Source organism: Hippoglossus hippoglossus, chromosome 16 (genome assembly GCF_009819705.1).
Source record: "Hippoglossus hippoglossus isolate fHipHip1 chromosome 16, fHipHip1.pri, whole genome shotgun sequence".
Taxonomy (NCBI): Eukaryota; Metazoa; Chordata; class Actinopteri; order Pleuronectiformes; family Pleuronectidae; genus Hippoglossus; species Hippoglossus hippoglossus.
Window position 1 is genome coordinate 24,091,356 of NC_047166.1, and position 12,811 is coordinate 24,104,166.

The 12,811-nt window shown below is 42.0% G+C and overlaps 2 protein-coding genes across 34 annotated transcripts in view; both read left to right on the forward strand.

The window, feature by feature from the left end:
- Positions 1–9,890, forward strand: part of dop1a (DOP1 leucine zipper like protein A) — a 31,235-nt gene extending 21,345 nt beyond the window's left edge. For 3 of the 4 annotated variants that reach the window (XM_034612095.1, XM_034612097.1, XM_034612096.1), the window contains 17 exons: positions 167–349; positions 850–975; positions 1,885–2,019; positions 2,323–2,378; positions 2,540–2,644; positions 2,824–2,890; positions 3,381–3,525; positions 4,492–4,571; positions 5,148–5,257; positions 5,460–5,609; positions 6,517–6,578; positions 6,798–6,950; positions 7,825–7,961; positions 8,078–8,133; positions 8,229–8,393; positions 8,681–8,810; positions 9,262–9,890. In XM_034612095.1, coding sequence (XP_034467986.1) covers positions 167–349; positions 850–975; positions 1,885–2,019; positions 2,323–2,378; positions 2,540–2,644; positions 2,824–2,890; positions 3,381–3,525; positions 4,492–4,571; positions 5,148–5,257; positions 5,460–5,609; positions 6,517–6,578; positions 6,798–6,950; positions 7,825–7,961; positions 8,078–8,133; positions 8,229–8,393; positions 8,681–8,810; positions 9,262–9,570 — 2,169 coding nt within the window. In that variant the 3' untranslated portion in view covers positions 9,571–9,890. Of the gene's footprint in view, positions 1–166; positions 350–849; positions 976–1,884; positions 2,020–2,322; positions 2,379–2,539; positions 2,645–2,823; positions 2,891–3,380; positions 3,526–4,491; positions 4,572–5,147; positions 5,258–5,459; positions 5,610–6,516; positions 6,579–6,797; positions 6,951–7,824; positions 7,962–8,077; positions 8,134–8,228; positions 8,394–8,680; positions 8,811–9,261 lie in introns of those variants that run through there. The other variant, XR_004616590.1, reaches the window with a different exon arrangement.
- Positions 9,891–11,987: 2,097 nt separating this feature from the next.
- Positions 11,988–12,811, forward strand: part of snap91a (synaptosome associated protein 91a) — an 85,845-nt gene continuing 85,021 nt past the window's right edge. For all 30 annotated transcript variants that reach the window (XR_004616592.1, XM_034612098.1, XM_034612103.1 and 27 more), the window contains exons 1-2: positions 11,988–12,412; positions 12,535–12,709. Coding sequence is in view for 29 of the 30 variants with exons in the window: in XM_034612098.1 (XP_034467989.1) it covers positions 12,580–12,709 (130 nt within the window). In the remaining variant the exon portion in view is untranslated. The remainder of the gene's footprint in view (positions 12,413–12,534; positions 12,710–12,811) is intronic.

Consider the following 12,811-nt stretch of genomic DNA (forward strand, 5'->3'; position numbering starts at 1 on the left):
ATTATTATAGCAGACCAAGTTAAACATGTACATAGACTTGTTTTTGTAAAGCAATTCTGAATTCATGATGTTTATGTCCTTATTTGATAAATGTGTGGGTGAAATGTGTATTACAATATTGAATGATTACAGAGGGTTTTGTTTTGTTGCATTTTCTGCCTCTCAGCTACAAGTGAGTGTTGACCAGAAGCACTTGGCTGAGGCTCGCTCAGGTATCCTGTCCATCCTGCACACCATCATGTCGTCTGTCACCCTGCTCTGGAGTGTCCTCCACCAGGCTGACAACTCAGACAAGCCAGCCGCTGCCTCCGCTGCTTCTGCTTCCAACATCAACCTGGGCTCCACGAAGGTACCCCACTAAACACAAAAACTCAATTAGCACATGTAATGAAGTCAAATTTGGTTCAAGGGCATAATTTAAAATGTCAGCAGCACTTCAGAGGTCAGTCAGTTGTAGACTAGGTAACTGTTACTGTAGAAAATGGTGTACATCAGAAGACAAAACTATCCCAGAGCGTACACAAATAACTCCATACTTGCATTACTGGTCTCAACAGTAAAAACAGCAACTCATACATCTCATTATTGAGAGTAAAAGCTTTTTACCCAGCAGTTGTGGCTCTGTATTTGTCCTCAAACAGTTATTATCCTTGTCTTCACGGAGTTAGGTTGTTTTTGATGTAATGAAATGTCTTCCTAGTAGTATGAGGATATTACACTGAGCTTGACATTTTACATTCAATGATATTTACAAGTCATTGGTGGTGGCAAAGCCTGTTGAGTATTGTGACTGTTACTTATCAGCTGTTAAGGTCTAACCTAAGGTCCTCACTTGTATTTACTCTACAGAACCTTCGTCAGCAAATTTTAGAGCTACTGGGTCCAATCTCAATGAACCACGGTGCTCACTTCATGGCAGCAATTGCCTACGTTTGGAACGAGAGGAAACAGGTCAAGACTCCAGTCAGAAATAAGGTGGGAGTTGTAGCAATGAAAAAAAATATGTCAATCCCTTTTTAAAGTTGACACTGTTTGAATTTAGTTTTTTTTTTATCTGTATTCAAGAGTTTGGTCTTTCAGTTTGAGAGCAGGACTTAATGAGATAAATATGATTTTGTAATGCTTTCACTCAAAGTCCTGTATTCACACTCATATAGCCCCTGCTTGTGCTTCGATTTGCTCCGCTTGTGGTCAAACTCTAGGCTTAACTGTGGGATATTTTCTTCTGCACTTGGATTTGTTGGTGCTACAAGTCAATATTCCCCAACTAATAGAATGCCAGGTGTAGTGATGACAAATTAAATTGTCCCACCCTTTTTGTGAGTATGTTTGCTTTACTTTGAGAGTCCCGTACAGGTGGTTACTTTAACCGGGTTCACACATTCCCCTATAGGATTCTTAAAGATGTAACGCTAACACACCCATAACAGGGTCGGGACAGTTTTATTTCTCATAACCTTGCAAGCGCACAGTCAAAGCATGAGCAGCGGCTATTTGAGTGCAAGTGCAGGCTTTTGAGTGAGAGCATTAAAAAAGTCCTGCTCTCAAACTATGCTCAACAAAACAACATAATCCTGGCTTTTGTTTATTTTCTTGTGTAGTCTTGTGTAGTGCACTTCAAGAATAGACAGTTTTGCCAACATGTTAAAATGTAACTCTCTTCATACCATCCTTACACAAGCTTGGTTTTAAGAGATGTCTTCAAAATGTTCCAGTGGTGGATTTGGATCTGTCTTGTCTCGGATGTAATCAGTAGTTATCATCAAAAATGCAGTACACATACTGTGCAACATGATATTCAGATTTTATATTTGCGCCGTATCGTGTTTTAGTTTGAGTGAAGTGAGTAAACTGCATTTAAACCATTCATACGACGTCTTTCAGGTGATCCCTGTAGCCAGTGAAGAGCAGCTGCTGCTGGTTGAGCTGGTTCGTTCAGTGAGTGCTATGCGCACGGAAACAGTCATGCAGACTGTCAAAGAGGTTCTGAAACAGCCACCTGCCATCGCAAAGGACAAGGTTTGTGTTTCTGTTTTTTGCTGCTGTCATTTGTTCTGTGGCTCAAAAAGTTTGATCTTCATCACCTGTCTCTTCAACAAAAGACCCTGCAGAGCTGTAAGATCTTTCTGTATAACCACAACACAAATGTCACTGTTTGCACAACTGCAACAGAAGTTTTTGAGTTTTAACTAAAGAATTAAATATATTTCAATTACACAAGTTTAGGAACATTGTGATTTTGTTTGTTTTCTTGAATCTCTTGAAGTCTATTTAATTTCACCTTGTTCCTGGTCAATCACTATGTCATTACTCTACCCATAGAAGCATCTCTCTTTAGAGGTCTGCATGCTGCAGTTCTTCTTTGCCTACGTCCAGAGGTGAGTCCACTGCTTCAGAACATTAGACTATAATAGACTTATCCCTGTTATTTAACTGCTCATATTGTTCAAATCCATTTAACCTTCATAAAGTCCTATTTGTGTCGAGTTGTTTAACCTCTTCAGTTATCACCTTGTGTTCTTGCTTGTTTTTGTTGTAGGATCCCTGTGTCCAGTTTAGTGGACAGCTGGCCGTCTCTGCTGGCCCTGCTGAAGGACTCTGTACAGTTAGGTCTTCCTGCCCCTGGACAGTTTCTTATACTGGGGTTCGTTTCTCCTATTTCTGTCATTTTATTTGTTGTAAAGGTGTCGTTAAATCCTCACAACCTCTGAGGAATCAGCTGTACTATTGTGTGTATTATTGTGAATCCTGTGATTATTGTGTAGCTCATACCTAGATTTTAACTGGTTTAACATGGCTTTCTTTTTGTCTTTCTTTCTCTAGAGTTCTGAATGAGTTCATTTTGAAGAACCCCAATCTGGAGAACAAGAAGGACCAGAGGGAGCTGCAGGTAATTAATTTAACCAATTTCCAACCAGTTTAGTTCTTTTTTCCCCCTAGAATCTGTTAATTCATTTATCAAACAGTACAGAAATACAAAGAACAAAAATATTTGATCAGTAAAATGGTGAGCAAAAGGCAAAACTACAACATATACTTCATAATATATATATATATATATATATATATATATATATATATATATATATATGCTTCCCTTATCCATAGAAAGTGTGAACGAGGTGTTGGAGGTTTCCATTAGATCATATCAAATGTCTGGCCAGTAGGGTGACTATGCTATGATGGTTAAAACAAGTTTTATTCTTAATTGTTTACTTTATTGTCATAAGATGACACTTTTTTCCCCTCTAATGCCAAGTTGAAGGTCTGATTTAGTTTGACACTAGACAGTTGCGCAGGATTATAGAGTGAATTACAGTAAGGAATACCGGTATGGACATGCTCCTTACTAACATACTGAATATTCTTTGTGTACTCAGGACGTGACCCATAAAGTTGTGGAGGCCATCGGGACGATTGCAGGCTCCTCTCTGGAGCAAACTACATGGTTGAGGAGAAACCTGGAGGTGAAGGCTTCTCCTCAGATCGTTGTGGATGGAACAAACCTGGAAGCTGACGTAGAAGGTGTGTTTCTTATGCTCACTAACTGCATGTAGAAAAGCCATATCTGTATTAGTGGATGTTGCTACAGTATACTGTGGGGTCCAAACGTTTGAAGATAGTTGTATCAGACTTTTGAACTCCACTGTATATTAGCAAGTTTCACACTTAACTTACTAAAACTAATATTGAATGCATGCTAATGGAAATTTAAGTAAAAACCCAAATAAAAAAATAAGAACAAATATAAACTCAGTTATAAAATGAGAAATAAGTGGAGAATCAAGAACAATCAAAAGCTCCCTAGCCAGAGGATCTCAAAGTGGAGCAGGGTTGTATCGGGATAAAATATCCACTATATACGGAGTCTGATCATTAAGTGCCTTGCAAGAAATGAAAAGAACTTTAAAAACAATTCTAAAACGTTGTGGAAGCCAGTTAAGAAAGAGGGGGGGGATGGGTTCTGCAAGCTTGGGATCTGCAAGCTTTAATAGTGTAATCAGATATAACTCAATCATGAAATTCAAGTTTAAATGCCCCTTAAATAATAATCTAGTTTAGCAATTAACATTCTTTCTACATATAAATGTGTGTGCACTGTGCAGAAATACATGTTTCTGTCTGATTCCTCACAGACACACTAACAGGCTGAGATTCTTTCACAGTGGTTGAGTTGTCAGCAGGGTCTCTGCTCAGATATTCGATCAGTTTTTTAGATTAGATGCTAGTTGTAGAAAGCTAGTTTTTGTATTTGTGTTTAGGGCAGACTATTTTGGTAAGGGAGGGGTCATTTTCATGTTTATACCAGAGATGTCAGGGATTAATGTAATCCAGCTAAATCAAGTGTAGAAATAGGATGCAGTGAAGCATCACAAAAGGAATGTGGGATGTGTTTACACACTGCAGCAGGTCTGCATGTTTCAGCATGGCTGTATTAATACTTCTCTGCTGTGTTGCTGCTGTTAATGTTGGGTCTGTGTGTTTTTGTAGATTTAATGCTCACAGTGATGGAGGCCTCCAGCTTCACTCCATCAGTGTACAGCGTTCATGCCCTCACGCTGTTGGCTGAGGTAAAACACTCACATCTCTGCGATTCAGCTCAACCCGTCCTTTGCTGCTGTTGTTTCTCAGGACATCAATCAGCAGTTGTGCCACTTGTTTCCATTGTTCATCTCGATTGTGTGGCAAGACGCTCTCACTCACATTAAGCAGCAGCATTTAGGCCTGTTGCTCCAGGCTCACCCAACGACACACAGCACACTCCATTTAAACTCCTTACACTTGATGTACGACCACCTCCCCTCTTCTGGGAAAATCATTATAAGTAAACCTATGAATCAGTGTGTTTAGTGTTTGTGCTGTGAACAAGCTGAGCTGAACAATGGAAATAACTCACCACGTTCCTCCACTCTGGCTGGAGGAACGTGCTTCACTGCTGTTTGCAGCTTTATTGATTAATGGGCTTATTTGTGGTAATACATCCAAATGTTTCTGTGCAATTTCTCATGTATTTTGGTGGTGCAGTAATATGGTGATTAATGCCTTCTTTCTAATAATATTCTGTAACGACATCAGTCAGTGTCGCCATGGTTACTTAAAGCATATGTGGGAAGACCGACATAAGAATTGCTGAATATGTTTGCTAGGTGCTGGCTCATCTGTTGGACATGGTGTTCTACAGTGACGAGAAGGAGAGAGTGATCCCGCTGCTGGTTAATATCATGCACTATGTAGTGCCCTACCTCCGCAACCACAGGTGAGGATAAGCTTTGCTACAATCAAGATATCCTCTGACTTTAACTTAGATTTATTATTTCACTTAATAAAGATAATGTCAAGAAAAGAGAAAATATAATCTTATCAAGCTGCTAAGGAGGATTTAGTGTGAAAATGAGTTGGAGCTGATCACATGCATGTTTTGAATATGAAAGCGTAATGTTTCCTGTTTCTCCTGGCAGTGCTCACAACGCCCCCAGCTACCGGGCCTGCATCCAACTGTTAAGCAGCCTAAGTGGGTACCAATACACCCGACGTGCTTGGAAGAAGGAGGCCTTTGACCTTTTCATGGACCACACCTTCTTCCAGATGGACTCATCCTGCGTCAGTCAGTGAGTAGGAGAGGGAACTGGACTGTGCGTGCGCGTGCTAGTGTGTGTGTGCACATGTGTTAGTCTAGTTTATTATTAATTATGAAGAAGGAGCTGAGTCGCAAGATAAAGCTTTCGACTTACCAGTGGATCTACGTTCCAGCCCTTACCTATAGTCATGAGCTCTGGGTAGTTCAATTCAATACAATTCCATTCAAAACAAGTTTATTCTGTGAGCTGGCTGGTCGACCACAGGAGCAGCAACCTGGAACACCTGTTGTGACAAAAAGAATGAGGTCGTTCACACAAGCAGCCAGAATGAGTTTGGCAGGGCTCTGCCTTGAGGAGTTCAGACATGTCGAGGGTGCTCAGTGTAGAACCGCTACCCCTTCACATCTCCCCCCTCTGGGTAGACCCAGAACACGATGGAGGGACCACAGTTCAGGAGGTGTTTTTTCAAAATAGTGGGGCCATATTTTTGCAACTTGGAAACAAATTATATCTATTCAACCCTTCAAAATGTATCAGAATGTTTTTGGTAAAGAAAATAATTCACTAAGGTTCTACAGTATAAGGCAGCCATATCACTTACTTTAACTAGTTGACTTATCACCACATCAAATATCATAGAAAACCTTTTCACCCATGAATGCAACTATAAAGCATTGTCACACAAGAAGCTCAGATATTTATAAAATATGTATTTTGAAAATATGTGCACAAAGGAAGAAGCAAGTCTGTGTTCCTTTTCAGTTTAAGGGACATAGATTGTACATGTACATGATGTGTAAGTGTAAAAACATTTCGCCCAAGTTTCTTATGAATGTAACTTTGTAATGGCATGTGTTAATGACATAAAAGCTGGCTGTGTCTTTTTCCATGTGTATTTATAGAATATGAATGCATCATCATTTTTCTTGTGTTTCAGCTGGAGAGCCATCATTGACCACCTGATGACTCACGACAAAACCACATTCAGAGACCTCATGAGTAAGCCTTAGGATTCTTCACTAGTGTTTAATTTAGAAATAAGTGTAAGTGCATTTAGCAAATCATATTTTCCGGAGACAAGCGCTTGCATTTCAGATCCAAATAAATCTGTTGTCCATTCAGATGATACAAATATATGTTTATGTGACACAGTTAATAGCCCATTAAGAGGTTAAAGACTGGCACACAGATTAATAGAGTGTGTGTTTCCCTCTCCAGCCCGCGTTGCTGTGGCCCAGAGCAGCTCTCTGAGTCTGTTCACCAACAGAGACGCAGAGCTGGAGCAGAGGGCCATGCTGCTCAAACGCCTCGCCTTCACCATCTACAGCAGCGAAGTGGACCAGTACCAGAAATACCTGCCAGACATACAAGGTGAACAACAAAACACAGAGATATGGAGCAGCAGTTATCAGCTCTGCTTTAGGAGAACATTTCCCACAACAAGCAGAATCAAAGTTAAGCAGAGACCCATTATAGACCTGGTATTAACATCCATCCAGTCTGAACGCACTCAAATGCTTCCTAAATGCATCTTGAGATCAGATCACTTAGATTCCATTCCAATTTGGTCTGAGATGCATGTGTACACTGTGTAAATGGTTTGCATTCGTTTTCTAGTCCTGATGACCACTCAAAGTGCTTTACAGTTCTGCCATTCACCCACGCACACCTTTATGTTGGGGATTGAACCACCAACCCTCTGGTTAGTGGACGACCCATTCTAACTCCGTAGCCTCCCTCAGCTCCAGATGTGTGAGAGGAAATGTGTACTGGGCCACCTACTCCGCTGACATTCTCTGACCTGCTACCTGCTCTCTCTCTCTCTCTCTCTCTCTTGCTTGAAACATAAACACATAGATGACGGACACATATGTAAACTCAGACTGGCTAAAAACAACATGTGTTCTTTGTGAACAGAAATGACGCACCTGTTAATTTGTATTTAGAGTGGGCAAGTGAGATCTGATCACAAGTGGTGACAGGAGACACATTTTATTACTAAGTGTGAACAGACAAACCTAGTGTTGTCCACCTGTGATTGGATCTCTCAGGACAGATGTAAATACCAGGTCTGAGCAGAGCCATGATGGACTGTGTTGAGTCCATTAAAGGATACATTCACGTGTTGACAGTCTATACTGAGAGACAAAGCTTTTAGGTGCTTTTTAACCTTCATGTTTTACCACTTTCATTGAGCGAGTGTGTCAATGTTTGTTTGTGTGTGTGTGTTTGTGTGCGCATTCAGAGCGCCTGGTGGAGAGCCTGCGTCTTCCTCAGGTGCCCATCCTCCATGCTCAGGTGTTCCTGTTCTTCAGAGTGCTGCTGCTGCGCATTTCACCTCAACACCTCACCTCCCTGTGGCCCACCATGATCACTGAACTGGTGAGCGCTACATGTCACACACTGTACCATCATGTGTTTCATTCTTGCTGTCTCCTACACTTATTGACCTACTCGCACATAAATCAACTCACATACACATAACTGTTTTTCTGTAGGTTCAGGTGTTTCTACTGATGGAGCAGGAGCTGACAGCGGATGAAGACATATCAAGGTATCTGCTGACACTGCAAACTAGCTGCAAATAAATATCCAAATCACTACTATCTGTGCTCCTCTAATGATTTATCCTCTCCTGTCCATCTCTAGGACATCAGGTCCGTCAGTGGCTGGGTTGGAGACCACGTACTCTGGTGGAAACGGCTTCTCCACCTCCTACAACAGCCAGCGCTGGCTCAACCTCTATCTGTCTGCCTGCAAGCTCCTGGACCTGGCCTTGGCTCTTCCTCCTGAGAGTCTGCCTCAGTTCCAGATGTCAGTACCAACAAACAAACATGGGTCGTTAAAGGCTTTGCATGTGATAGGGCCGGGTCAGAGAATCAGTAACAGGCATAATTTGTCAAAAGTGGAGATTGTGTATGTGTTCATGTCATTATTTGATATGGATGAAAAAAAACGGGATAATTTGTAGAAAAAGCCCATTCTCGGTATGTGGAGGGTATTTGAATGGGCATGTGAATTTGTCGCTCCTTAAATGCCTTGGTAGTTCGTTGAATAGATCATAATAAGGTCATATCTGAGTGAGATCTGTCTCGTCACAGGTACCGCTGGGCCTTTATCCCGGAGGCCTCAGACGATTCAGGATTGGAAGTGAGACGTCAGGGGACTCATCAGAGGGAGTTTAAGCCCTACGTGGTCCGACTGGCCAAGCTGCTGAGGAAACGGGCAAAGGTATCTCATCCTCCCTCTGTCTACACAAGGTTATTAAGGGATGGAAACAAATGACTCTCTCTTCAAAAGAGTGTTCAGGGAAATGCTCTTTAAAGGATTTCAAGTTTTTTTTGTTTTTATTTTGGAGCCCAGTTGACCACTACCACACATTTCCTCCCAAAACTTGTGGTAATATGCAGCTGATGATACTTATGAAAAGATGAAGTATTTGGTTATTTGTGAAACATCTACTAAGTAAGTATTACTTAACAAGATGCTCCACATTCCTATTTTAAACGCAGGCAACAAGTTGATCTTCTGATAGTCTCTGTAAAATGACACAAAGCCTAAAACTGTGACTCTAATCTCATAATATTACGACTTTATTCTCGACAATGTATTTTTCACCTGCAGAACGGCACATACATTTTTCTTCCTCAGTCATTTCTTATCTGATTCATTCTTTCCTCAGAAAAACCCAGAGGAGGACTGCTCCACGCGAACCCTGTCCTGGGAGCCGGGTCACCTAATGCTGACCCTGTACGTGATCCGCAGCATGGAGCAGCTGCTGCCGTTCTTCAACCTGCTCAGCCAAGTGTTCAACAGCAAGGCCAGCAGCCGCTCAGGTCCCGCCTTCACCCACAACCCCGCAAACTCCTCCTTCCAGGGCCACAAGGAGGGCCACAAGCTGGAGAGCCAGAAAGTGTTCTGGAGTCGAGCGCGGCAGAACATCGAGGAGATGGTGGAAAAAGACTTTCTCGAGGGACTCATCAAGACGTGAGGACACGGCAGAGGACAGAGTAACATGGGGATTAACTCATAACTGATCAACACTCGTGAAAAACCTCAACCTGTATACTACAAAATAAGGGAATACAAGTGGAGAAAACATAGTTTGTACATTTTTTTCTATTTATAATGATTATTTTACTTTTCAAAAGCTATTGTCTTTCATTTTAATTATTTGTATATATGGAGCAGCTTTTGTTGACTGACTTTTAACATTACATTCAAGTCATTTGGGGGCAAAGTGAAGATGCTGTGCCATTCCATATCGATGTGACTTAATAAATAAAGATTTATAATAGGAGGGTTACTTGGGCTGTGTCGTTCTCCCCATAATATTTGAAATGCTTTTTTGCTCTGTAACTGTTTCTTCAGTACAATTGAGATTAATTATATGACACAAAATTACTTAGAAGTCTGTGAGTGTGTGCATGTCCATCTATAGTTATGAGGGACAATTTTGGTTCAATACCATCAGTGTGAGGACATTTTGGCTGGTCCTCAAAAATTCAAAGGGCTGTTTCAGGCTTAAGACTTGGTTTTAGGGTTTTGGGTTAGGGTTAGGCTAAGGTATTTAGTTGTGATTGTTAAGGTTAGCGATATTCCTCACAACTATAGAGAGACGTGCATGTGTGCAAATGAGCAGATGTGCAAGCTTATTACCACAAACTGGGCTTTAGGTTATGGTAAATATTAAATGGGATGATTATACATGGCACCCACTAGTTACAACAGTCACTCAATGACATTACTACAAGTCACATTCACCTGTTCACATACACTCTCATTAAGTGCTTCTATACACAGCACTTTCTCTACCACATGTCATTCATAAGGATTCAGTGTCTTGCTCAGGGACCCTTGCGTGCAGAATGGAGCAACCACCGACATTCTGATTTTTGTTGACGACCCAATCTGCCTCTACCATCTTGAGAAACTCATTTGCTCAGGATGCACAAGATTTACTTAAGATCCATCTATTATGAACACAGCTTATCCTTTTGAGGGGCGTGGCAGGAGCTGGAGCCAATCCCAGCTGACATTGGGTGAGAGATGGGGTACAGCCAGGACAGGTCCTGAACATACACAGATAAACAACCATTCACACTCACACTCATGGTCAGTTGAGAGTCTCCAATTAACATAACCCCAATCTGCACGTCTTTGGGTCTTTGTGGGTTCCTGGAGAAAAACACGCAAACACGATCATGCAAACTCCACACTGAAAGACCTCAGCTGAACTGGGATTCGAACCGGTAACGTTCTTGCTGTAACAACTGCACCACCTTGCTGCCCCCCCTACAAAATACAAGAAGATACTACATTTTGAAGAAGTAGATAACCCCAAAGTGGAAAGTTGGTGATGATCCCTGCTGTCCTTTTTTTAATAGTTTTGCAACTTGAAAAAATAAAAAATAAAAAACATTAAATGTTCTGTGTAAGATTTAGCTGAAAAGGAACAATCGGCAGAAGTTGAGTATAAAGTATTCCTAGTGATGTTTTCACTAGTGTGTTTCATCTAAATTGTACCAATTGTTTTCTTTACCCGAGAATGGGCCCATTATATGTCAATACTTTGTATTTACTTCGGGAGTGGGTCCTCTCTACGGAGGCTGCCATGTTTTTTACAGTTGTCCAAACTGGACAAACAAAACATCTTTCGAGTTTTTAGGACAACCGAAGACTACCACAGGTTCTCTTTCATGTTTGGAAATGGAGGATGAGGTGAGGGGTATTCATCTGCAACATGCAACTTCACCACTAGATGCCACTAAATTCTACACACTGAACCTTTAATTCCCTTAAAAACAGCAACAACTACCCTATAAACCTATAGGGTTCTGGTCTGAACTGATCCAGAAGTATTCAGATGTTAATCTTACAAATACTCAACTACACATCACAGATTTTACTTGATTGGATGTAAAGATGTACTTCCCCTATAAGAATACTGTATTTCTACATGCCTTTAGATACCATGTTAATCTATTATTCTTACTTATGCATTATCACTATATCATTATCACAATCAGCTTTTAATGATCAGAATGAACAACAGACCAATGACTGATATGAATCAGCAGTCCAATCAGAAACACAGATCAAATCAGCACCATGGACAGAGACAGACTCCTCCTGATTGGCTGTTTATTTCATCATTAATATGTCTGTCTGTTGCTGAAGAGGAAACTGTGTCATGTGAAGCAGTCTCCACATGACCTTCATATCATGGCAGCGGCATGACGAGCATCAAGCTTGGCTGCAGAGGAGCGTCCTTAACCCCTCACGTCCTCTCGCCCCCTCGCAGCTCTCGCGATGACAGAGGCCGCACCTCTGGTTGGTCACCGCCGCGTCACCTGACACAGAGGCTGTAGAAAGTGGGCGGGGCGCTGTCAGTGATGTGAATAAATGAATTATTAAATAAAAAAAGTGGCTGTTAATCCTGTGAAAACAGTGACGGTACAGAGGGAAGCGTCCAGCTGAGGAGGAGGAGGAGGAAGAAATTGAAGGAGGGCTGGTGATGAAGATGGTGATGATGCTAGCCAGGGCCTGAGGTTCCCCCCGCTGATACACAGGGACAGGCGGACTGCTGCTGAGGATTATCCCGGAGACTGGAGGACGGAGGACAGGGAGGAGGAGGAGGAGGCAGAGAGCATCATCCGGAGGCTGAGCCACAAAAGGAAAAGAAAGAGGGAACCTGGGAGAGGATTTCCGCAGTTGGATTAATTGTATTTGCTGCTTTAGGCTGATATTTCTCAGAGGATACTGGCCTTCAGGAACAAAGTCAGTTCAGGATTGATCCAGAAACACAGGCAGATGATATCCGGCATAACTGAGTGAGAATCTGACGTTAAATTAGACGTGTTAATTTTCCCTGCTGTGTTAGTGTGCTGGGATTATTCATTTCTGTGTGTGTGTGTGCGTGTGTGTGCGCGTGTGTGCGCGTGTGTGTGTGCAGCACCATATCGGACGCTTGATACTATTGGACCTGCTTGGAGAGAAGATGTCGGGTCAGACGTTGACAGACCGCATCGCCGCGGCGCAGTACAGCCTGACGGGATCCGAGGTGTCCCGAGCGGTGTGTAAATCCACCACACATGAGCAGACCGCTCCAAAGAAGAAGCACCTGGAATGTGAGTGGAAGAGACAACACCCTCCATCTATCTATCTATCTATCTATCTATCTGTACTGTAACCCTCCATCCATCCTCCTCATGATCAATTATGCCCCCCCC